The sequence below is a fragment of the Nerophis lumbriciformis genome, linkage group LG24, assembly GCF_033978685.3.
Source record: "Nerophis lumbriciformis linkage group LG24, RoL_Nlum_v2.1, whole genome shotgun sequence".
Classification (NCBI taxonomy): Eukaryota; Metazoa; Chordata; class Actinopteri; order Syngnathiformes; family Syngnathidae; genus Nerophis; species Nerophis lumbriciformis.
In genome coordinates, this window is record NC_084571.2 from 4,142,756 (window position 1) to 4,170,730 (window position 27,975).

At 41.5% G+C, this 27,975-nt stretch overlaps 1 protein-coding gene across 1 annotated transcript in view; it reads left to right on the top strand.

Moving 5' to 3' along the window:
* The first annotated feature begins 892 nt into the window (after positions 1 to 892).
* hsd3b7 (hydroxy-delta-5-steroid dehydrogenase, 3 beta- and steroid delta-isomerase) overlaps positions 893 to 27,975 on the top strand; it is a 43,362-nt gene continuing 16,279 nt past the window's right edge. The window contains exons 1-2 of the mRNA XM_061981350.1: positions 893 to 1,561; positions 13,911 to 14,066. Coding sequence (XP_061837334.1) covers positions 1,309 to 1,561; positions 13,911 to 14,066 — 409 coding nt within the window. The 5' untranslated portion in view covers positions 893 to 1,308. The remainder of the gene's footprint in view (positions 1,562 to 13,910; positions 14,067 to 27,975) is intronic.

Sequence of the window (27,975 nt, forward strand, 5' to 3'; positions counted from 1 at the left end):
GGAAAAACTCACCCCAGTGGGACGTCGATGTGAATGACTATGAGAAACCTTGGAGAGGACCGCATATGTGGGTAACCCCCCCCCCCCCCCCTCTAGGGGAGATCGAAAGCAATGGATGTCGAGTGGGTCTGACATAATATTGTGAGAGTCCAGTCCATAGTGGATCCAACATAATAGTAAGAGTCCAGTCCATAGTGGGGCCAGCAGGACACCATCCCGAGCGGAGACGGGTCAGCAGCGTAGAGATGTTCCCAGCCGATGCACAGGCGAGCGGTCCACCCCGGGTCCCGACTCTGGACAGCCAGCACTTCATCCATGGCCACCGGACCTGTGCCCCCCCCCCCCTCAAGGAAAAGGGGAGCAGAGGAGAAAAGAAAAGAAACGGCAGATCAACTGGTCTAACAGGGGGGCTATTTAAAGGCTAGAGTATACAAATGAGTTTTAAGATGGGACTTAAATGCTTCTACTGAGGTAGCATCTCTAATTGTTACCGGGAGGGCATTCCATAGTACTGGAGCCCGAATAGAAAACGCTCTATAGCCCGCAGACTTTTTTTGGGCTCTGGGAATCACTAATAAGCCGGAGTTCTTTGAACGCAGATTTCTTGCCGGGACATATGGTACAATGCAATCGACAAGATAGGCTGGAGCTAGACCGTGTAGTATTTTATACGTAAGTAGTAAAACCTTAAAGTCACATCTTAAGTGCACAGGAAGCCAGTGCAGGTGAGCCAGTATAGGCGTAATATGATCAAACTTTCTTGTTCTTGTCAAAAGTCTAGCAGCCGCATTTTGTACCAACTGTAATTTTTTATATGCAGTACTATCTACCTTTTTGCTCCCATTTCGCCCATGTTTTTTGTGTACATCTTTGAATTGTACTTCTACAATATGCTGTTGTCAATGCTGTCGGATTTGTCATTATCTTTTTATTACCTGAAGAAATTAGTGTTTGTGATAACTTTTAAATAATTATTTTGCACATGAAGTTTATATGCTTAGTTTACGTCGGCATGTCCGTAAACGCACCCATACCAAAAGTATAGTCTCCATACATTAGTTCTATATTTAACCAGCACATGTGAGTCTATAAACGCAAGGGCATCTATTCATTACAAGTATGACGTCATCTCCAAACAGGAGTGAGTTTTCGAAAGACGCAAATAAAGCGTGACGCCACCGAACGTCTTTTATGCATTAAACAGTGAAACAATATCTTTGTGTGTTTGCGTGTACCGGTCGGTTACAGCTGCGGAGTCACCAGCGTTCAAAAAAATAGAAGGTTTAAAAAAAAAAAAAAAAAAAAAAAATGAAGTACTGGTTTGGCCTGAGGTCTTTAAACGCAGCAGCATTCAGCAGCGCTGCGCAGTGTCCGCAAACGGAGTCGACACGTAAAGCCGCCATGAGCCGAGCCAGGCCCGCACTCGTCTACCTGGTGACCGGGGGCTGCGGCTTCCTGGGCCGACACCTGCTTAGGCTGCTGCTGGAGAAGGAGGACCGGCTGGTCGAGGTTCGAGTGTTCGACAAGCACACGGACGACAGCCTCGAGGGACTCGGAACAGGTGAGGAAGGCGCGGACTTTGAGCCGACATATTCTCTGTTTGCTGTCTCCATCTTTATTTATATTATTATATAATATATAATATAATTATATAAAATTATATATATTATATTATATTTATATTTCACATTTGACATTTTATCGTCTTTTCTTTTTACCGTCAAACAACACATGCACGAGTACACGTGCTCGGGACCGTCTACAAAGTGCCACACGCAAAATAACGTACTTTTCATAGTCCATCCATCCATTTCTACCGCTTATTCCCTTCGGGGTCGCGGGTGTTAAAATTAAATAATTGTATTTCGTCTTCATACTAACTTTTAGTGTGGTTTGCTTGCTCATCACATACTTTAAAATGAGAAAATGACATATCGGAAATATTTATTTTACACAGACCACACCTGTTTGTAAACAAGTTAAAAACTTTAAATGGCATTTTAGTAAAAATACTTTTTTTCATTAATGTTACTTGAGAATACTTTTTACTATTTGTTTTTAATCACATTTTAATTGTATTTTGTCTCCTCTCCACTCAGTAGCACATTCCAGAAATATATATGGTGCAGTATAAATCAAATCCTTTATTACTGTTGTTGATGCTACTCTGCAAATCATTGAATATTTCCTCAAAACTCACAATTTTAACAATGTATTTCTAGGGACACATGTGTCCCACAATTTATTTGGTACAAAATCCTCCCCGGCACTCAAACTATTGATCCTTTGCAGCAGGGGTCGGGAACCTTTTTGGCTGAGAGAGCCATGAAAGCCAAATATTTTAAAATGTATTTCCGTGAGAGCCATATAATATTTTTAACACTGAATACAACTAAATGCTTGCATTTTTAAGTAAGACCAACATTTTTAGAGTATAATAAGTCTCTTCTTCTTTTTAATAACATTGTTATTCTGAAGCTAACCAATAATAAATAAAATACTTCTTACCATTAATGCGGCTTCTTGAACAGGTGCGGTAGAAAACGGAAAATGTATGAGAATGTTTTATATTTTGAACGTTATTTTTAACACCGTGATTACCAACGGAATTATTCACTACTTATCGTGTTAAGTAATGTCAGCTAAGATTTATCTGAGAGCCAGATGCAGTCATCAATCTATCTATCTATCTATCTCTAATCTTCCATACATTTCCAAAATATTAGAGAAGGTTGTCTACAGTCAGTTGTTGCCCTTCTTAGAGGATAATGGTATCACTGAGCTGTTCCAGTCCGGTTTTAAAGCCCTCCACAGCACAGAGTCAGCGCTTCTAAAAGTTTTTAACGATATCCTCCTGTCCACTGATTCTGGTAAATATGTTGTCCTGGTGCTTTTAGATCTGTCTGCTGCGTTCCACGCCACCTTAATCACTCGTCTTGAGAACTGTGTGGGCATTAAGGGCGCCGCCCTCAACTGGTTCCGGTCGTACCTAACCGACAGGAGTTTCTGTGTAAAAGTAGACAGTTTTATGTCGTCCACAGCTCCTTTACCACATGGGGTCCCCCAGGGCTCAATCCTTGCCCCAATTTTATTTGCGCTTTACCTTCTCCCCCTTGGTTCTATTTTTAGGAAGTACAGTATTGCATTTCATTTTTATGCCGATGATTGGCAGATTTATTTTCCCATGGCACAAAATAACACGGTTCAACGTCTTATTGACTGCCTGCACGACATCAAAGTCTGGCTTTCAGCTAACTTCCTGAGCCTAAATGAAGATAAAACAGAAGTTATGTTGTTCGGTCCAAGTCGCTCTCCCTCCCCCAACGTTGACCTCGGCACTCTGACCCCGTATCTCAGCGACTCTGTCACAAACCTGGGGGTAAAGTTTGACTCAGATTTTAAATTCGAAAAACAAATCAGCAGCGTCGTTCAAAAAAGCTTTTATCAATTACGCCAAATAGCGAAAGTGAAACCGCTTCTATCAAGACATGATCTTGAGAAATTAATCCACGCTTTTATCTCGACTCGTCTTGATTATTGTAATGCCCTGTATGTTGGCATTAGCCAGGCTTCCCTCGCCCGCCTGCAGCTCGTGCAGAACTCTGCTGCTCGTCTGCTAACACAGACCCGCAGACGTGAGCACATCACCCCTATTTTAGCGTCCCTTCACTGGCTCCCTGTGCGTTACCGAATACATTTTAAACTCCTTTTATTTGTTTTTAAATGTCTAAACAACCTCGCGCCAACCTATCTCTCCGACCTCCTTCAGTCTTACTGCCCCACCCGATCCTTAAGATCAGCCGATCAGCTGCTGTTGACGGTCCCTGACACAAGGCTGAAGCTTAGAGGTGACAGAGCTTTCGCCGTTGCTGCTCCCAAGCTCTGGAACGACCTACCCCTGAGTGTTAGACAAGCCTCCTCTCTTCCTGTTTTTAAATCTCTCTTAAAAACATACTTTTATTCCATGGCTTTTAACACTGAGTGATATCCATCCTGCAATGGCGCCCCATAATACACCTGCTGTGATCCTGTTTTTATGTTTTTATGTTTTTATTAATTCTATTTTAATTATTTATTTTTTATCGTGTTCTGTTTGTGTTGTGTTGTGTTTGCTCGGTACTCGTTTTATCTTTTAACCTGCTCATTGTACAGCACTTTGGCTACCCCTGTGGTAAATTTTAAATGTGCTCTATAAATAAAGTTGATTTGATTTGATTTGATCAAAAGAGCTAGATCTGGCGCGGGAGCCATAGGTTCCCGAGCCAGATCCGGCTCGGGAGCCTTATGTTCCCTACCCCTGGTTTGCAGCTACATTTACACACAGTCTAGTAGAAACCATGCAGTTGTACAGGGGGGGGTCACACTCGTTTTCAACAGTGATTGATCAATAAATATGGATTTGCCTCATGATACTGTTGCACAATTAAGTGTTCAATTATTATAATTGTTTTTTACATATGCTGTAAAAAACAAGCTTTTGCGATTAAAAAAAGCAAACTGAATTTTACTGTAAAATTCACTGTTTGTTACATATCACTGCAAATGGAAAAAGTGACAAGTACGATACAATTCTGGCGACATAGCAGGCACTTGTTTTTTTACCGTAAAATCTACAGTTGTTTTTAGAGTGTATTACTGTAAACATAAAAACCACAGTTGTTTTTTTTTTACAGTAAGTACAGTTTTTCCCCAGTTTTTTTAATCTCAAATTTTATTGTCGTTTTTACAGTGTACAGTTTGATGAATAACTTGCTTTGAAATCCTATGTCAAGCAGATATTTAGTTTTTTTTTTAAAAATTTTTAAACGAATTGGCCCTGTGATGAGGTGGCGACTTGTCCAGGGTGTACCCCGCCTTCCGTCCGAATGCAGCTGAGATAGGCTCAAGCACCCCCCGCGACCCCAAAAGGGACAAGCGGTAGAAAATGGATGGATGGATGCATGTTCATATAATTTTGTTGCATTATTTGATCATAATGAAGTTTAAAAGATGCATGCGATTCATATATACGTAGTACTTTCTTTTTTGGTTGAAATGGAGATAGACTAAAAAAACTAAGTACTTAATAATAATACAGTACAGGCCAAAAGTTTGGACACCTTCTCATTCAATGCGTTTTCTTTTTTTTCATGACTATTTACATTGTAGATTGTCACTGAAGGCATCAAAACTATGAATGAACACATGTGGAGTTATGTACTTAACAAAAAAAGGTGAAATAACTGAAAACATGTTTTATATTCTAGTGTCTTCAAAATAGCCACCCTTTGCTCTGACTACTTTTTCGCACACTCTTGGCATTCTCTCGATGAGCTTCAAGAGGTAGTCACCTGAAATGGTTTTCACTTCACATGTGTGCTTGAAGCTCATCGAGAGAATGCCAAGAGTGTGCAAAGTAGTAATCCGAGCAAATGGTGGCTATTTTGAAGTAACTAGAATATAAAACATGTTTTTCAGTTATTTCACCTTTTTTTGTTAAGCACATAACTCCACATGTGTTCATTCATAGTTTTGATGCCTTCAATGACAATCTACAATGTAAATAGTCAGGAAAATAAAGAAAACACATTGAAGGTGGTTCCAAACTTTTGGCCTTTACTGTATGTGTATTATTTCCAGGCATTCAGAATCAGAATCAGAAATACTTTATTAATCCCCGAGGGGAAATTAACATTTTCAACACAATCCCATTCAAGATCAGACAAACATTACAGGGAGACAGAACAGGATCACTGACGGGTCTGCCAACTTACGGCGCCCCTTACAAAAAAGGTGAGATACAGGTAAAGAATTGGGGGTGAGGGGGGAGAAAGAAAAAACGGTCTGAGCATAGGCCCCTGGAAAGGGGGTCCAGACTGAGGCCAAGGGAAAAAACAACTCATAGCCATAGCACACATCTCTCTTACATAAGAGGGAAACATCAAAGGACATTAAAGACATTAAAAGAGCAGAGCTGATGCAACCAGCCACTTCTACATAGAGCTATGAATAAAAAGTAAAAGAAACATATACACTGTGGTGGCCTCTGCGGTGTTACATGCCATCGTCTGCTTTTGTGGGGAGAGCATGGCCAGAGACAGGAGCGGACCCAACAAAGCAACCAAGAGAGCCGACTCCACCTTTGACCGCCCACTAACTCGGCCAGTGTCCAGTCCGCATGGATGAGCAAGGATACGTCTATGGAGACCGAGGTGTCTGATACCTGCTCATTCAGCCAAGACACTGTGAAGCCTGTCCGTCCCGGCGCTCAGCGCTAGCTCCGCAGTCCTGTCTCTTCATCCGCATCTCCTCCAGTCTCTCCACACGGACTCTGGTGTGGCAGAGACCCAGCAGCTGGTCTCCATGGCCAAAAGGCTCCCGGGAGGCAGATCCAGAAGTCACGAAAGTGCCACCCCTTGTCACACAGTCCCAAAGGGTCCTCAACCAAAAGGCAAAAAAATATATACAGGTAAAAGCCAGTAAATTAGAATATTTTGAAAAACTTGATTTATTTCAGTAATTGCATTCAAAAGGTGTAACTTGTACATTATATTTATTCATTGCACACAGACTGATGCATTCAAATGTTTATTTCATTTAATTTTGATGATTTGAAGTGGCAACAAATGAAAATCCAAAATTCCGTGTGTCACAAAATTAGAATATTACTTAAGGCTAATACAAAAAAGGGATTTTTAGAAATGTTGGCCAACTGAAAAGTATGAAAATGAAAAATATGAGCATGTACAATACTCAATACTTGGTTGGAGCTCCTTTTGCCTCAATTACTGCGTTAATGCGGCGTGGCATGGAGTCGATGAGTTTCTGGCACTGCTCAGGTGTTATGAGAGCCCAGGTTGCTCTGATAGTGGCCTTCAACTCTTCTGCGTTTTTGGGTCCGGCATTCTGCATCTTCCTTTTCACAATACCCCACAGATTTTCTATGGGGCTAAGGTCAGGGGAGTTGGCGGGCCAATTTAGAACAGAAATACCATGGTCCGTAAACCAGGCACGGGTAGATTTTGCGCTGTGTGCAGGCGCCAAGTCCTGTTGGAACTTGAAATCTCCATCTCCATAGAGCAGGTCAGCAGCAGGAAGCATGAAGTGCTCTAAAACTTGCTGGTAGACGGCTGCGTTGACCCTGGATCTCAGGAAACAGAGTGGACCGACACCAGCAGATGACATGGCACCCCAAACCATCACTGATGGTGGAAACTTTACACTAGACTTCAGGCAACGTGGATCCTGTGCCTCTCCTGTCTTCCTCCAGACTCTGGGACCTCGATTTCCAAAGGAAATGCAAAATTTGCATGGTTGGGTGATGGTTTGGGGTGCCATGTCATCTGCTGGTGTCGGTCCACTCTGTTTCCTGAGATCCAGGGTCAACGCAGCCGTCTACCAGCAAGTTTTAGAGCACTTCATGCTTCCTGCTGCTGACCTGCTCTATGGAGATGGAGATTTCAAGTTCCAACAGGACTTGGCGCCTGCACACAGCGCAAAATCTACCCGTGCCTGGTTTACGGACCATGGTATTTCTGTTCTAAATTGGCCCGCCAACTCCCCTGACCTTAGCCCCATAGAAAATCTGTGGGGTATTGTGAAAAGGAAGATGCAGAATGCCGGACCCAAAAACGCAGAAGAGTTGAAGGCCACTATCAGAGCAACCTGGGCTCTCATAACACCTGAGCAGTGCCAGAAACTCATCGACTCCATGCCACGCCGCATTAACGCAGTAATTGAGGCAAAAGGAGCTCCAACCAAATATTGAGTATTGTACATGCTCATATTTTTCATTTTCATACTTTTCAGTTGGCCAACATTTCTAAAAATCCCTTTTTTGTATTAGCCTTAAGTAATATTCTAATTTTGTGACACACGGAATTTTGGATTTTCATTTGTTGCCACTTCAAATCATCAAAATTAAATGAAATAAACATTTGAATGCATCAGTCTGTGTGCAATGAATAAATATAATGTACAAGTTACACCTTTTGAATGCAATTACTGAAATAAATCAAGTTTTTCAAAATATTCTAATTTACTGGCTTTTACCTGTATATATAATAACACAGTGGTTCTCAACCTTTTTTCAGTGACGTACCCCCTGTGAAATGTTTTTTAATTCAAGTACCCCCTAATCAGAGCAAAGCATTTTTGGTTGAAAAAAAAGAGATAAAGAAGTAAAATACAGCACTATGTCATCAGTTTCTGATGTATTAAATTGTATAACAGTGCAAAATATTGCTCATTTGTAGTGGTCTTTCTTGAACTATTTGGAAAAAAGATAGGTTTTTATTTATATTTATAAAGGATTTTTGAATTGTTGCTATTTTTAGAATATTTAAAAAAAAATCTCACGTACCCCTTGGCATACCTTCAAGTACCCCCATTTGAGAACCACTGTGATAACACATGAAAACAAGAGGGAAACACAAAAGGATGACACAAGAGCACAGAGCTCGTGCCAACAGCAGCCACTAAAGCGGCGCCATCTTGGGAAAAAAAATTTGCGGGCCATTTAAAATGCTGTGGCAGGCCAAATCAGGCCCTTGGCCTTTGAGTTTGACACCTGTGCAATAGTCGAATGCACTTTTAGGTGAAAAAAAGACACAAATACATATGTATGACCAATATTTGTGTATCAGTAGCATCTACCTATAACAATCATTTGAATACATAATACACCTGTAACTTATTATGTCATTTATTACTGTACTGAATCTGAGAATAATCACAAGCACACCCACATTGACTTAAACGTGAAACTAAAATCACTTAAAAAAAAAAAAAAAAGGAATTGTGTCGCTCCACGACGACCAAATAAAATAGTTTGCGGCATGAATTTGGGGGGAAATGTTGCACTTTGCAGACGCTCCCTTAGAGCTTTTTTTTTAAATCAGTGACCTTTTACCCTTTTGACAAGCAACTTGAATCCTGCAAAGATAGTTGGATGGCATGAAGGTTTCTCATAGTCATTCACGTCGACGTCCCACTGGGGTGAGTTTTTCCTTGCCCTTATGTGGGCTTTGTACCGAGGATGTCGTTGTGGCTTGTGCAGCCCTTTGAGACACTTGTGATTTAGGGCTATATAAATACACATTGATTGATTGATTGATTGATTAATTCTTCTTGGCACCTCCTGTCAAAGAGATAATAAGATGATAACGGTGTTCAACAATAAATGCTAATTATTGTTTCTATTATTTTGACACACTTGTCCAGCTGTGTAAGTAAGTGTGAACTGTAAAAAAAAAAAAAAAAACAGTCGTATTCCATGTGGAGTGGTGACTGTGCGCAGATCCTCTCCAGGATGTCCCACTCCCATGCATTTCCTTTTCCCGGTGCGAATGACATGGAATTGTGGCCTGTCACCCTCTGCCACTTGTGTCAAAGGCATGTTTTGTTGCCCGGCAACGGGGGCCGACCTAAGTCCGGTAAGCCAGCTGCGTGAGTGAACAAGATGTTTTCATTCCGCTTTGTTCAGCCGTCATTGTGTGTTGGCAAACACGTCGTACGGCCCCTCAGGCGCCGTGGGCACCTCGATGAGGCACAGAAAAGGCTTGGCCCTGGACTGACTGTTACCGAGAGACACAATTTGACACTCAAATGAAGACAGGAGCACATTCCTTCGATAGACAATGGAGGACTATGAGACCATAGCCAATAATAGCAACCCCCAAAGACCGAATTCTTGCTCTTACGCCCCCTAGTGGTTGTGAGTAGCCTCAGGATGTGTTATCGTCCTACTGACATCTCACGTTTCACATACTTATGGTAAAAAATCCAATATTTACATCCCTAAAAATGTTCTGTGGGAAAAAAGCACAATCTTAGAGTAAACACGTAATGGTGAAACTTAATAACGCCTAACAATACACTAAAAACTCTCAAACGTGCTAACTAGAGATGTCCGATAATGGCTTTTTTGCAGATATTCCGATATTGTCCAACTCTTAATTACCGATTCCGATATCAACCGCTACCGATTCATGCAGTCGTGGAATTAACACATTATTATGCCTAATTTTGTTGTGATGCCCCGCTGGATGCATTAAACAATGTACCAAGGTTTTCCAAAATAAATCAACTCAAGTTATGGGAAAAAAATGCCAACATGGCACTGCCATATTTTTATTATTGAAGTCACAAAGTCCATTATTTTTTTTAACATGCCTCAAAACAGCAGCTTGGAATTTGGGACATGCTCTCCCTGAGAGAGCATGAGGAGGATGAAGTGGGCAGGGTTGGGGGAGGTGGGGGGTGTATATTGTAGCGTCCCGGAAGAGTTAGTGCTGCAAGGGATTCTGGGTATTTGTTCTGTTGTGTTACGGTGCGGACGTTCTCCCGAAATGTGTTTGTCATTCTTGTTTGGTGTGGGTTCACAGTGTGGCACATATTTGTAACAGTGTTAAAGTTGTTTATACGGCCACCCTCAGTGTGACCTGTATGGCTGTTGACCAAGTATGCATGGCATTCACTTGTGTGTGTGAAAAGCCGTAGATATTAATGTAATTAGGCCGGCACGCAAAGGCAGTGCCTTTTAAGATTTATTGGCGCTCTGTACTTCTCCCTACGTCCGTGTACCACTCCGTACAGCGGCATGTTAAAAAGTCATAAATTCTACTTTTTGAAACCGATACCGATAATTTCCGATATTACATTTTAAAGCATTTATCGGCCGATAATATCGGCAGTCCGATATTATCGGACATCTCTAGTGCTAACACAATAAAACGTAATGATAGAGCATGATAACTTAGAAAACATGATAACACGTAATAAGCATGTAGTAACAAAACAATAACTCATAATAGAACATAACTTGGCCAACGTGATAACGCCTAACAAACTAAAATATGTAATGAATACACAATAAAACACTACAACACTTAATAACAGAATGTAAAAAAATATAAAATGGTGTAACACGTAACATAATAAAAACAAGTAATAAACATGTAATACGTAATAGAACATATTACCGTATCTAACAGAGAAAAACATGTAATAACAAAATAACACGTTATAATATAATGTAAAAACTCATTAAACATAACCTCTAACAATAGAACAAAGTAATAAACCTGTAACAACTTATCAAATCTAATGATTACATCTGACAATAAACCCTAAACCTGTAATAACACACTAACATGTAACTATAGAAAATAATAACTTTTCAATGTAACACCTCACAAGAAAACAAAAACATGTAATAAACACGTAATAATAAAACAAAATAACACGTAATAATAGAACATCCATCCATTTTCTACCGCTTATTCCCTTCGGGGTCGCGGAGAACATAACTTATCAAACATAACACCTAACAATGAAACAAAATCACATAACACGTAATAACGTATCAAACCTTTATAAACAACACAAAATAATAACGTGATAATATAACATAATAGCCCTTAAAACGCAATAAGACCTAACATAACAAAAGTACTTAATAGTACCACAATAACATAATGTAACATAATGACTCATCAAATGTAAAAGTAATAGCTAATGATGAGACAAAAATACATAAACATAATTTATCAAACGTAATAATAACCCCAACAACTAACCAAAACACGTAATAATAAAACACGATAACACATAACTTTACAAACGTAATAACCCCCAACAACACACCAAAACACGTAGTAATAAAGCATGATAACACATAACACAACTTATCAAACGTAATAACCCTAACAACACAGCAAAACACGTAATAATAAAACACGACAACACACATTAACGTAACTTATCGAACGTAATAATAACCCCTAACAACATACTAAAACACGTAATAAAACACGTTTACACATAATAACACAACTTCCTGGCAACAAACAAAAACACGTAATTGAACATGTACCGTAATAATTAACAAAACACGTAGTGATAGAACATAACTTCCATCCATCCATTTCCTACCGCTTGTCCCTTTTTGGGTCGCGGGAGGTGCTGGAGCCTATCTCATATCAAACATAATTCCACAATAAAACAAAAACATGTAATAATAACAAGTAAAATAGAACATAACTTCTCAAACACAATAACACTTAAAATAAAACTAAAATATGTAATAATAAACACATATTAATAGGGCTGCAGCTAACGATTATTTTTCTATCGATTAATCTATAGATTATTTTTTCGATTAATCGGTTAATCTATAGATTATTTTTTTCGATTAATCTATAGATTATTTTTCCTTTTACCGATTTTTTTTTTTATTTAAAATGAAGAGGAAAAAATAAATGTAGGCCAGTTTTTTCAAAAGGCATGGCTTTTATTTACAAAAAAAAAAGTATGGCCACTCAGTCAACATTGACAACAACATGACAAAATATTCTGTAACAATGTAAACATTTAAAACTTTTAACATTTAACAAAATTAAAAGTAGCTTATTTGCTTTTTAATGTGCAAATATAAAAGTAAACATCCAGTGCAAATCTTAATATTCTGGAATAGTATAAGCATTTCAAAAGTAAAAGTATTGCTTATTTTGCTTTAAAATGTGCAAAAATAAAGATAAACATCCAATACAAAAAAGTGCAAAACGGAAATATTCTGTAACAAGTGTAAACATTTCAACAAAAGTAAAAGTATTGCTTATTTGCTAAAATGTGCAAAAATAAAGCTAAACATCCAATACAAAAAAGTGTACAGTGTAAACATTTCAACAAAAGTAAAAGTATTGCTTATTTTGCTTAAAAACACAACAATGATAGTATGATTAAAGTGAAAGTTAATTGTTCGTTTGTACATAGTATATGTAACTGTTAATGTTGTAAAAGGTATTTGCACAACTAATTAACGTTAGCATTTGTGACACGTCTTGTGCCGTGGGGTTCTTTCAGGACCGACAGACTGAACGCCAGACGGCTTTGCCAGGTTTACAATCTTTTAATTTTACACAAAGTCTTTTCTCTTCCAACTGCGCGGATCGCGCACCTGGGCACGATTGCGGCGTCGCTCCCGGCGCGCCCCGCCTCGCCGCTCGCTCGCCGCCGCCGCCTCTCCACAGCGTTAAAGAGGAGCGCGTCTTTGTAAACACTGAACAGGCACGCCAAACGCGCCTCTCAGAGCGAAACGGTGCTTTAGTTTATGAATTTACAACGCAGATACAAATGACACATTCATGTTTTTGTGTAATGATGACAACGTATACGCACGCGGACGATTGACTTGTTGATGGTGATGGCAAGAACGCTGTCGGGGGTTTTCTTTTCAAATGTTCGTTCATAGCCGTTGTGCTGCTATGATAGGCCATTTCCGCTCGACACAGTGTGCATACAACAACATTATTAGGCCGTTTATTGAAATACTCCCACACTTTTGACGACTTTTGGCGTGTTTTTTTCCCCTCGCTCGCATCGTCTGCTTTGCGCTCCGCCATGACAGTAAAGTAGTGTGACGTAAATATGCGACGCGCCGACGCACAAAAACGGCGTCGACGTATTTACGTAACCGATGACGTCGACTACGTCGACGCGTCGTTTCAGCCTTACATATTAATAACACGTAATAATATAACTTTATAACTTATCAAATGTAATAACACCTAACAATACAAACATGTAACAATAATAAAACAATATCTCGTATTAACATAATAACAAACGTAATAACAACAGATAAACAAAAACACAAATGACAATATTGTGTAAAACCTGATCAAATGTAACAACTAACAATAAAGTCAAAGCAGGTACTAACAGTCATAAATGATAAAGATGTGCAGTGGTTATCTTTGGGGAAAGTTCAAGGACGCGTTTGCGATAAAACTGCTTTTAGTGTTCAAGCTGGTGTTGGAGGACTACACTGCTGAGGGGCGGAACCTCACCACTGCACCCACGTGACAGGAAATTATGTTTCTGTCGCATCAATCATCACCGCTTGACTTTTGTCCGCTTCCTCCCCGCAGATCGCACCAAGGTGACGGTCATTCAGGGCGACATCACCGACTACCAAAGCGTGCTGGCGGCCAGCCGCGGCGCCGACGTCATCATCCACGCCGCCGGCCTGGTGGACGTCTGGCACAAAGTCCCCGAGGACCTCATCTACGCCGTCAACGTGAAAGGTGAGGCGCCGAGGTCCTGTTGCAGGGGGAAAAAAGAGGCTTCGCTACACGTCTTTAAACAAGATTTATAAAGTTAACTGTATGAAACTTGGACGTTTTTTGTTTTTTTTTACATGTTTTTCAAAATCATCATTTCCTTTAATTGCAACTTGTACAAACATGTTTTCTTTTGTGCGTGAACGCCATCTGGTGGAAGAACATTGAATTGTTCCGCATACTGTAGAAATATGAGCAAAGATCATAAATATTTCAAAGTTTTAGTCATTGGAAGTTCAGTGGCACACATTGATGTCATACAGCGCACTAAAATGTTGCGGCACAGTTGTTGGGAATCAGTGTTATACTGTATATCTTTAATAAAAATAATTATTTTAATGCTGGTCATTAACACCTAATAAAACTTTTAAACAAAGAGAGCAGGCTTCCCTACGCATCTTAAAATATATTCAGCGACAGGCAAGGGAGTTGGAAGTTTGATTGTTTTTTTTGTTTTTTTTAGCGATTAAGCTAACTTAGCATGATGTTAAGTGTAATGTTAGCATGTAGCATCACATAGCTAATGTTTGTGTACTTCTGTCCACACACTGTGTCTGCTTGTAAGTACTCTGTGATTGTGCGCTGCCGAACATGCTCCTCTGCTCATAAAACCTGCAATGTCGTAACGCGCCGTCATGCCCATTAAAAAAAAAGGGGGCGGAGACTGGTACTTTTTAGAGGCAGTATAGTACCGAATATGATTCATTAGTATTGCGCTACTATACTAGTACCGGTATACCGTACAACCCTAGTGGCTACTGGTCCCACGTTCCCTAAAAAATAATGTTAAAAAACAGCTTAAATCTTTGTCCAGCTGTTTACTGACATTTACTATTCAGGTTTAGATAACTTTTACTGCAAATGAATATCGGCTCAAAATATCGGTTATCGGCCTCCTTGACTACTAATAATCGGTATCGGCCCTGAAAAGAACCATATGATCTAACTCTAATTTTAATGCAAAAGCAGTGATGACGTAATACGCATGAACATTAAAGTGTACACACAATACGTGTTCTCATAGGGACGCTAAAAAGACATATAAGACGTCATTCATCGAACATTTGCACACTGAGGTCGTCGCTTTTTCATGCTTGCTCGTCACCGCCCCCTCAGGCTTCAGTGGGCACGTAAAAAAGATGAAAAAGACTCCAAAGTGATCCAACAAGATCACAGGTGTCCAACTCAAGGCCCGGGGGCCAGATCTGGCCCGCCACATCATTTTGAATGGCCCGTGAAAGCCTGGAAATAATATGCATCAATAAAGTAGTTTATCGTTCTTTCTTTTTTTTTATTTTGAAAGGGGAAAAAGACATGTACTGCATGCAATTATTTATCTTTTAAACGTTATCTATCTAATAATGCAACAGATAATATATTGTCATACAGGATCACACAAATACATTTTTCTTACATGCAAAAGTATTGAAATGTAAACATTATGCGATACTACAAACTGTACTTAAACTTAAAAATTATCTCTCAAGAGTACACTTATTAATGACAAAAAAGTATATATTTAAGTGATGAATTGCAAAAAAATTTGCGCTAACTATGAACAATACGATTAATCGCGATTAAATATTTTTAATCGTTTGACTGCCCTAATATATATATATATATATATATATATATATGTATATGTATGTGTGGGGGAAAAAAAATCACAAGACTATTTCATCTCTACAGGCCTGTTTCATGAGGGGGGTACCCTCAATCGTCAGGAGATTTTAATGGGAGCATTCGCATACCATGGTTTATATAGGTGCACAGAGTGGGTGGGTACAGGCTGGCCTAGGGGCGTGGTGATTGGTTCATGTGTTACCTAGGAGGTGTTTCCGTCTATGGCGGCATGTTGTTACAATTTCTCTGCGCTTGTTGAGGGATGACAGGTCTGGACGGTAGATAATAAACAGTTTCTCTTTCAAGCATAGGGGGATGCTTACAAACATCAGTTGTCTACCAATCTAAGGTAATACGCAAGGACATTAACACATCCGACACATATGTAGGATTAACCGAGGGTGAATTCAAAACCAGATGGAACAACCACAAGGCTTCTTTCAGGAACAAAAACCTGCGAAATACCACAGAACTCAGCAAACACATTTGGGACCTCAAAGACAATAATGTTGAATATTCAATAACATGGGAAATTCTTGCATCCAGCACACCTTACAATAGTGGTAATAAAAGATGCAACCTATGCTTGAAAGAGAAACTGTTTATTATCTACCGTCCAGACCTGTCATCCCTCAACAAGCGCAGCGAAATTGTAACAACATGCCGCCATAGACGGAAACACCTCCTAGGTAACACATGAACCAATCACCACGCCCCTAGGCCAGCCTGTACCCACCCACTCTGTGCCCTATATAAACCATGGTATGCGAATGCTCCCATTAAAATCTCCTGACGATTGAGGGTACCCCCCTCATGAAACAGGCCTGTAGAGATGAAATAGACTTGTGATTTTTTTTCCCCACACATACATATATTGCGCTCTACTACGGTATCGAGCACTATTTTTTGGATAACCTTATCAAGACATATATATATATATATATATATATATATATATATATATATATATATATATATATATATATATATATATATATATATATTTATATATATATATATATACATACATATATATCGTCTAACTTATGGATATATCAGGTTCTAGAAAAGACTCTTTTTCGCTTTGAGAAAAGGCGACATCAGTGCAGCAAACGTCTGATCCGTGCATTGTTCAGGTGGGTGGTGATTCACTTCCGTGTTCAGATTACGATTAAGGTGCAGTGATAACATAACATTTAGATTGTTACTGTGACTCATTAGTAAGTATGATGACATAGAAGTTAATCAGAAATGAAGGGCGGTTGACAGAGTGTTGAAAGGAGACATTTTTATTGCAAACAGTCAATCCAACACCAAAACATGTCAAGACATTTTTAAAACCAATTACACTTTTTTTTTTTTGGGCAGCATGGTAGAACAGGGGTTAGTGCATATGCCTCACAATACGAAGATTCTGAGTAGTCCTGAGTTCAATCCCGGGCTCGGGATCTTTCTGTGTGGAGTTTGCATGTTTTCCCCGTGACTGCGTGGGTTCCCTCCGGGTACTCCGGCTTCCTCCCACCTCCAAAGACATGCACCTGGGGATAGGTTGATTGGCAACACTAAAATTGGCCCTAGTGTGTGAATGTGAGTGTGAATGTTGTCTGTCTATCTGTGTTGGCCCTGCGATGAGGTGGCGACTTGTCCTGGGTGTACCCCGCCTTCCGCCCGAATGCAGCTGAGATAGGCTCTGCGACCCCAAAAAGAGACAAGCGGTAGAAAATGGATGGATGGATTACATTCGAAACATTTTTGAGGTAAAAACAGATGTAGATATCTACTTATAGCCTTATGATTTCACAGCAAGTTATCCATCAAATTTTACACTGTACACATGACAATATTTTTTTTTTTTTAAAACAGCTCGGTCTTCAGAATCCTACCGTAGGAAAAAAACGGTGGTAGCATTTTTACATTTACAATAATACACTGTGAAAACAGCAACCATATTTGTCAGCTCAATCACCAGAATTTTACAGTAAAATAGTGTTACAATTTTACTGTATATTTATGGTAAAATTCTGCTATTTTTTGGACCGCAAAATCAATCAATCAATCAATCAATGTTTATTTATATAGCCCTAAATCACAAGTGTCTCAAAGGGCTGCACAAGCCACAACGACATCCTCGGTATAGCCCACATAAGGGCAAGGAAAAACTCACCCCAGTGGGACGTCGATGTGAATGACTATGAGAAACCTTGGAGAGGACCGCATATGTGGGTAACCCCCCCCCCCCTCTAGGGAGACCGAATGCAATGGATGTCGAGTGGGTCTAACATAATATTGTGAGAGTCCAGTCCATAGTGGATCCAGCATAACAGTAAGAGTCCAGTCCACAGTGGGGTCAGCAGGAAACCATCCCGAGCGGAGACGGGTCAGCAGCGCAGAGATGTTCCCAACCAATATACAGGCGAGCGGTCCACCCCGGGTCCCGACCCCGGACAGCCAGCACCCCATCCATGGCCACCGGATCTGTGTGTCTTCCCCTCCACAAGGGATAGGGGGGAGCAGAGGAGAAAAGAAAAGAAACGGCAGATCAACTGGTCTAAAAAAAGGGGGGCTATTCAAAGGCTAGAGTATACAAATGAGTTTTGAGATGGGACTTAAATGTTTCTACTGAGGTAGCATCTCTATCCACAGATTTATTTTTCTTTCAGTATAGGTAAAATATACATTTACTAATCAAATGCAGGTAATCATGTGGCTAATCCTTATAAATGTATGTTTATTTTACTAATGTTACAAGGGGTCGGCCCTCTGAGGGCAGCCAAAACTGCAACGTGGCCCTCAATGAAAACAAGTTTGACACCCTTTACAACATCAACAATATCATGACCGCCTTAGCAATGATGTCATTCTTGGCATGAGGAAAGGTCTATCAGTTTTTTTACATCATTTCTTTGGAACATTTGTTCCTCAACTATTATTCACACCTGGTGACCGCTTCCCGTATAAACACGAATCGACTGTTTTCCGGCAAAGAGGCACCTGAAGGCAGCAGATATCTCTCCAGGCTGCAGGAATGTTTGTGAACCTGGCGAACGAACCAAATAATTTAACATCTGGCAGTCCAGGACGTAGCCTGTACCCACTGCAACGTCGCAACCCTTTTCTGTCAAAGACACGTCTCCATGGCGAATGTTTGCCAGGTGAGGGCGTGGTTTAGGTCCATTTTTGTTTGCGTGGTTGGAATATTTGCACTTGGGTGTCATCCCCTCAGCCCCTCGTTAAGTCTGTCGAAGAACGTTCCAGCATGTTCCTCTGCAGCCTCCAGCCTTATTGAGCCATTGCACATATTTCACTTGGTGTAAGGTAATGCAATTCAATTCTGCCCTCCAGTGAAAGAGTATTTGTCTTTTGCCCGTCATTCATTAAATATTGATTACATAATAATAATGAAATAGAATAGGCTCCAGCCACCCCAGCGACTCCTAGAGGGACACGCCTGGATAGAAATAAGGATTTTGGTAAATAAGTGGAATTGGAAAATTTCCAGCTATATTTGACGTGGTTGGGAATTATTGCTTTATATCACATCTGTAAATCTGCTGTCAATTCTCTGGGCTTTTTACACTCTATGAAATGTTCTATTAAAAAACAGATTGCTGAATAAAAAATGTATTTTGGAGGGGTTAAATCAATATAATAGATTCATGATTCTTATTCTTTTTAATTTTCAAAAATGTATAGATAAATTCATAAGTATTTTCTTTTTTTTTCATAGGAATCTATTTTTCTAAAGACATTTTTAGGCCATATCCATGCAAGCATAAGGAGCTGTTCTAACCTGTTTTGACAAGGTTTTATTATAATTATTAGACCGAATAATAAATTGAAAGAATCGGTTTGAATCCAGAATTGTGTTGAATTGACAATCGATTTCGAATTGAATCTTTATCCCAGGAATTTGAATCGAATCGAATCGTTAGGTGCTAGAGATGCGCGGATAGGCAAATATTTCATCCGCAACCGCATCAGAAAGTCGTCAACCATCCGCCATCCACCCGATGTAACGTTTGATCAGAACTGCATCCGCCCGCCATCCGCCCGGTATATCTAATATAGACGATGCAAGGCATTAGTGAGGCACCTGCCAACTACTCCGGTTTTCCCGTAATTCGTACGGTTTTCATCAACCAATTCCGGGTTACGGGTGCAGTGATAAAAAATACGGTTTTTCATTAATTTAAAAAAAAAAGGGTGAAAACTACGCGAATTGCACCTTGTGCAGACAAGATTTTTCGATCGGACACGGAGGAATTAGCGATGTAAAAGACCACGTTGGGACAAAAAAACACAAGTCTAATGCCGTTGCTAGCGATACAAGTGGAAAACTTTCAACGTTTTTCGTCGCCCAAACAGATTCTTTGGATGTGATTAAATGCCGAAGTTTTATTTACGGAGGCAATAATTGAGCATGGACTTCCAATCGCACTGGCTGATCACATGGGACAGTTACATGTTTGTAATGCAACCTTTGAAAATCATTACGCGGTGATCGCGGTCCCAAAAATAAACTTTTCTTGCATGATAATGTCCAGAAAAATTCGCTTTATATTACTATAGAGTCCTTTTAACGAATGAGTTTGATGGTTTATCACAAACCTTAAATGAAAGAAGTCCTTTCTTCTCCTGCACCTGCATGCGCTTTGGCCTTGCCTCGTGTTTGGTGCGCAATCCTGTCGGCTGTATTTCACAGCACGACATACTGTTAAAAGTGTTTATACTATTTATGCTTTCAAGTCCAAGTTAAAGAAATCTTGTTAAATGTTGACAGCATAACTACCAAAATACAGAAGTATGTCCTTAATATTTTTGCAGTGCTATTTCTGTTGAAAAGTTCAAATGATTACATTAGAGATGTGATGTGCCACTTTTCAAAGTGTCTGATGGCTTAAATTAATTTTCATTAATTTTTCATATTTTGAATTCTTTTGAAAGGCTTACAAAAAAACTACATTTGAATTGTAATTCCATGCTATTGACAGGACTATTAATTTTAATGAAGTTAGCTTACCATGTTTACAGTATGATAATTGTGATAGAAATGTGAATTTTAGGCACAGAATATTTTTTACAATTGAACAAGGCAGTAGATTATACAAGCTTGGACAGAAAGTTAATAATGACACCAATTTTTTTTTTTATGGAATTGTTTAGTACTGTTTTACCATTTGTTTACTGTAAAAAGTGTTTATACTGTTTATACTTTCAATTAACAAATTGAAGTCTTGTGAAAGGTTGACAGGATAACTGGCATTAACTGTCAAAATAATTTCAAACTATTGAAGTTAGCTTACAGAATAAACATGTCAATCAACCCATATGATTTTTGCTGTAATATTTTTGTTTTGAAAAGTCACTGTGACTGATAGAAAAGTGATGGTTTTAGCAACATTTTAACCTGTCTGAATGCTAATAATCATTTTGCGTCGGGGGGCGAAGCCCTGAACCCTCCACCAGGACTTTGTCCTGGACCTACCGGGGCCTGCGGCCCTTGGACCCTGGCTACTAGGTTTTTCTGATTTCAAAAGTTGGCAGGTATGGTGAGGTTATAAAGCTTTTGCCTGTTAAAGAAAGGAGACTGATCCAATGCAGTACAGTCTTTCGCGTGCCACGCTGTCACGACCCAGACGCACACCAGTGCGCAATCATATGGGAGCCGCGCGGAGTGACCCCTGTTACGCGCCCCCGGCAACAGGGGTGGCGGGCAGGTAAGCTGCGCGGGCGGAGCGCGCGGAGTGACCCATGTTACGAGCCCCCGGCCACGGGGGTGGCGGGCAGGTAAGCTGCTTACCTGCTGCGCGTGACGTCGGCCGCGGCGAAGGCGGACGAGGCGGGTTGTCGGTGCGGTGGGCGCGGTAGTGACCCTGGACGTGCGTCGGGCCCTTCTCGCGGATCGCCTCAGCTACGGCTCCCGGTGGGGCCCTCTCGGGGGAAGGGGCCTCGGTCCCGGACCCCGGCGAGGCGTCCCTTCTCCGCTCCGTAAAAGTGTCCATCTCTTTTCTTTTTTTTTCTTCTGTTGTGGCATGTGCAGCAGGTGCCTGCTCGTTTTTCGTATGTGGGTAACAACATTTAACTATGTATATATATTTCCGAATTGGTTTAACTGCCACCCGCAAAAAAAATAAATAAATAAAATAAAAATAGCTAATTGATCCGCCCGACCCGACCCGCACGCGGATAAAATCTTATGTTTTTAAATTTCATCCGCCCGATCCGCGGATAATCCGCGGACTCCGCGGTTGTGCCCGCAAACCGCGCATCTCTATTAGGTGCACAAAGATTCACACCCCTATTATGCATGTAGATTTTGTGAAAATAAATGATTGCTTAAAAGAAAAATAATAAATTAGTATAGATACTAGCAAATGATTATAAAGAAATGTGTTTGTATCTATTCATAGTCATCGGTAAATTGAATTTGAATATTCATTTAAAATTTATGCATGATAATGTAAATATTCTAACAAATAATACATGTAAAATGAATCAATATTAAAACATATGGTAGTAAATAATAACATACTAATGTAAGTATTTATTGACAATTTAATGTCTGCCCTGATGGAACAATTCCTGCGGGGTACGTGAGAGACTCCAGGGAGAAATGGAGAATCATGTGCCTCTCAGTGCTCTCCGTCGAGGACGTGGAAGACGTCTACCTATTTGGAACCGTGATCGCGGGGCATCTGCTGATTGGGCTGTTCATGGCAATGGAAGGCATGAGTCGAGCTGTGGGATCACAGACTGGCGATTTGTGAACTGAATCATTAGTTGGATCACATCATGGAGAGGCTTATTCAAATGCAAAAATTGGATATGAGAGCCATGGAAATGTCTGCTCACTTGGAAAAACAACAATCCTAATCTATGATTTGAATCCCTCGAATGGCCTTGACGCTGCTCAAAACAGAAGAAGGCTGTTCTGAAAACATCCCCGAGGACACCTCAGTGATGGACGCTCTGAACTCCCTCCTTCCTTCAACAACACCTGGGAGTTGAACTTTGCTTGCACTGCCTGCAGAGCAGCTCCAGCCCTGTAGACACAACAACACTACACCCTGGACAATGGGCATATGCACCCCCCATGAATCAATATAAAAGTCAAATATATCATCTATAATAAGTTATTATAATAATCAATTATGTGGCAGACCACATTGAATGACATGGCAGGCCACTTAAATGACGTGGCGGACCACTTTGATGATGTGGCAGACCACATTGAATGACGTGGTAGGCCAGGTAAATGATGTGGCGGACCACATTGAATGACATGGTAGGCCAGCTAAATGACGTGGCGGACCACTTTAATGATGTGGCAGACCACATTAAATGACGTGGCGACGTTAAATGACGTGGCGGACCATATGAAATGACGTGTCGGGCCACTTTAAATTATGTGACGGCCACATTAAATGACGTGGCGGACCACATTAAATGACGTGTCCGACCACGTTAAATGACGTGGCGGACGACAATAATTGATGTGGCGGACCAAATTAAATGACATGGCGGCCACATTCAATGACGTGGCGGACTATATGAAATGATGTGGCGGACCATAATAAATGTTGTGTTGGGCCACTTTAATGAGGTGACGGACCATATGAAATGATGTGGCGGGCCACTTTCATGAGGTGGCGGACCACATTAAATGATGTGGCAGACCATATTAAATGATGTGGCGGACCACATTAAATTACGTGGCGGACCATATGGAATGATATGGCAGACCACATTGAATGACGTGGTAGGCCAGGTAAATGATGTGGCGGACCACATTGAATGACATGGTAGGCCAGCTAAATGACGTGGCGGACCACTTTAATGATGTGGCAGACCACATTAAATGACGTGGCGACGTTAAATGACGTGGCGGACCATATGAAATGACGTGTCGGGCCACTTTAAATTATGTGACGGCCACATTAAATGACGTGGCGGACCATATGAAATGACATGGCGGACCACATTAAATGACGTGTCCGACCACGTTAAATGACGTGGCGGACGACAATAATTGATGTGGCGGACCAAATTAAATGACATGGCGGCCACATTCAATGACGTGGCGGACTATATGAAATGATGTGGCGGACCATAATAAATGTCGTGTTGGGCCACTTTAATGAGGTGACGGACCATATGAAATGATGTGGCGGGCCACTTTCATGAGGTGGCGGACCACATTAAATGATGTGGCAGACCACATTAAATTACGTGGCGGACCATATGGAATGATATAGCAGACCACATTAAATGATGTGTCGGACCACATTAAATGATGTGGCGGACCACAATAATTGACATGGCGGACCAAATGAAATGATGGGGCGGGCCACTTTAAAGAGGTGGCGGACCAATTGAAATTACGTGCCGGACCATATGAAATTATGTGGCGGGCCACTTTCATGAGGTGGCGGACCATATTAAATGACGTGGCGGCCAACTTTAAGGAGGTGATGGACCACGTTAAATGATGTGGCGGACCATATTAAATGACGTGGCGGGCCACTTTAAATGATGTGGTGGACCAATTGAAATGACATGGCGGACCACATTAAATGATGTGTCCGACCACATTAAATGATGTGGCGGACCACAATAAATGATGTGGCGGACCAAATTAAGTGACGTGGCGGGCCACATTAAATGACGTGGTGGACCACAATAAATGACGTGGCGGACCACAATAAATGACGTGTCCGACCACGTTAAATGACGTGGCGGACGACAATAATTGATGTGGCGGACCAAATTAAATGACATGGCGGCCACATTCAATGACGTGGCGGACTATATGAAATGATGTGGCGGACCATAATAAATGTCGTGTTGGGCCACTTTAATGAGGTGACGGACCATATGAAATGATGTGGCGGGCCACTTTCATGAGGTGGCGGACCACATTAAATGATGTGGCAGACCATATTAAATGACGTGGCGGACCACATTAAATTACGTGGCGGACCATATGGAATGATATGGCAGACCACATTAAATGATGTGTCGGACCACATTAAATGATGTGGCGGACCACAATAATTGATATGGCGGACCAAATGAAATGATGGGGCGGGCCACTTTAAAGAGGTGGCGGACCATTTGAAATTACGTGCCGGACCATATGAAATGATGTGGCGGGCCACTTTCATGAGGTGGCGGACCATATTAAATGACGTGGCGGCCAACTTTAAGGAGGTGATGGACCACGTTAAATGATGTGGCGGACCATATTAAATGACGTGGCGGGCCACTTTAAATGATGTGGTGGACCAAGTGAAATGACATGGCGGACCACATTAAATGATGTGTCCGACCACATTAAATGATGTGGCGGACCACAATAAATGATGTGGCGGACCAAATTAAGTGACGTGGCGGGCCACGTTAAATGACGTGGTGGACCACAATAAATGACGTGGCGGACCACAATAAATGACGTGGCGGATCAAATTAAATGATGTGGCGGGCCACGTTAAATGACATCGCAGGCCATTTAATGACGTGGCGGACCACATTGAATGACATGGCAGGCCACTTAAATGACGTGGCGGACCACTTTGATGATGTGGCAGACCACATTGAATGACGTGGTAGGCCAGGTAAATGATGTGGCGGACCACATTGAATGACATGGTAGGCCAGCTAAATGACGTGGCGGACCACTTTAATGATGTGGCAGACCACATTAAATGACGTGGCGGACCATATGAAATGACGTGTCGGGCCACTTTAAATTATGTGACGGCCACATTAAATGACGTGGCGGACCATATGAAATGACATGGCGGACCACATTAAATGACGTGTCCGACCACGTTAAATGACGTGGCGGACGACAATAATTGATGTGGCGGACCAAATTAAATGACATGGCGGCCACATTCAATGACGTGGCGGACTATATGAAATGATGTGGCGGACCATAATAAATGTCGTGTTGGGCCACTTTAATGAGGTGACGGACCATATGAAATGATGTGGCGGGCCACTTTCATGAGGTGGCGGACCACATTAAATGATGTGGCAGACCATATTAAATGACGTGGCGGACCACATTAAATTACGTGGCGGACCATATGGAATGATATGGCAGACCACATTAAATGATGTGTCGGACCACATTAAATGATGTGGCGGACCACAATAATTGACATGGCGGACCAAATGAAATGATGGGGCGGGCCACTTTAAAGAGGTGGCGGACCATTTGAAATTACGTGCCGGACCATATGAAATGATGTGGCGGGCCACTTTCATGAGGTGGCGGACCATATTAAATGACGTGGCGGCCAACTTTAAGGAGGTGATGGACCACGTTAAATGATGTGGCGGACCATATTAAATGACGTGGCGGGCCACTTTAAATGATGTGGTGGACCAAGTGAAATGACATGGCGGACCACATTAAATGATGTGTCCGACCACATTAAATGATGTGGCGGACCACAATAAATGATGTGGCGGACCAAATTAAGTGACGTGGCGGGCCACATTAAATGACGTGGTGGACCACAATAAATGACGTGGCGGACCACAATAAATGACGTGGCGGATCAAATTAAATGATGTGGCGGGCCACGTTAAATGACATCGCAGGCCATTTAATGACGTGGCGGACCACATTGAATGACATGGCAGGCCACTTAAATGACGTGGCGGACCACTTTGATGATGTGGCAGACCACATTGAATGACGTGGTAGGCCAGGTAAATGATGTGGCGGACCACATTGAATGACATGGTAGGCCAGCTAAATGACGTGGCGGACCACTTTAATGATGTGGCAGACCACATTAAATGACGTGGCGGACCATATGAAATGACGTGTCGGGCCACTTTAAATTATGTGACGGCCACATTAAATGACGTGGCGGACCATATGAAATGACATGGCGGACCACATTAAATGACGTGTCCGACCACGTTAAATGACGTGGCGGACGACAATAATTGATGTGGCGGACCAAATTAAATGACATGGCGGCCACATTCAATGACGTGGCGGACTATATGAAATGATGTGGCGGACCATAATAAATGTCGTGTTGGGCCACTTTAATGAGGTGACGGACCATATGAAATGATGTGGCGGGCCACTTTCATGAGGTGGCGGACCACATTAAATGATGTGGCAGACCATATTAAATGACGTGGCGGACCACATTAAATTACGTGGCGGACCATATGGAATGATATGGCAGACCACATTAAATGATGTGTCGGACCACAATAATTGACATGGCGGACCAAATGAAATGATGGGGCGGGCCACTTTAAAGAGGTGGCGGACCATTTGAAATTACGTGCCGGACCATATGAAATGATGTGGCGGGCCACTTTCATGAGGTGGCGGACCATATTAAATGACGTGGCGGCCAACTTTAAGGAGGTGATGGACCACGTTAAATGATGTGGCGGACCATATTAAATGACGTGGCGGGCCACTTTAAATGATGTGGTGGACCAAGTGAAATGACATGGCGGACCACATTAAATGATGTGTCCGACCACATTAAATGATGTGGCGGACCACAATAAATGATGTGGCGGACCAAATTAAGTGACGTGGCGGGCCACATTAAATGACGTGGTGGACCACAATAAATGACGTGGCGGACCACAATAAATGACGTGGCGGATCAAATTAAATGATGTGGCGGGCCAAGTTAAATGACATCGCAGGCCATTTAATGACGTGGCGGACCACATTGAATGACATGGCAGGCCACTTAAATGACGTGGCGGACCACTTTGATAATGTGGCAGACCACATTGAATGACGTGGTAGGCCAGGTAAATGATGTGGCGGACCACATTGAATGACATGGTAGGCCAGCTAAATGACGTGGCGGACCACTTTAATGATGTGGCAGACCACATTAAATGACGTGGCGACGTTAAATGACGTGGCGGACCATATGAAATGACGTGTCGGGCCACCTTAAATTATGCGACGGCCACATTAAATGACGTGGCGGACCATATGAAATGACATGGCGGACCACATTAAATGACGTGTCCGACCACGTTAAATGACGTGGCGGACGACAATAATTGATGTGGCGGACCAAATTAAATGACATGGCGGCCACATTCAATGACGTGGCGGACTATATGAAATGATGTGGCGGACCATAATAAATGTCGTGTTGGGCCACTTTACTGAGGTGACGGACCATATGAAATGATGTGGCGGGCCACTTTCATGAGGTGGCGGACCACATTAAATGATGTG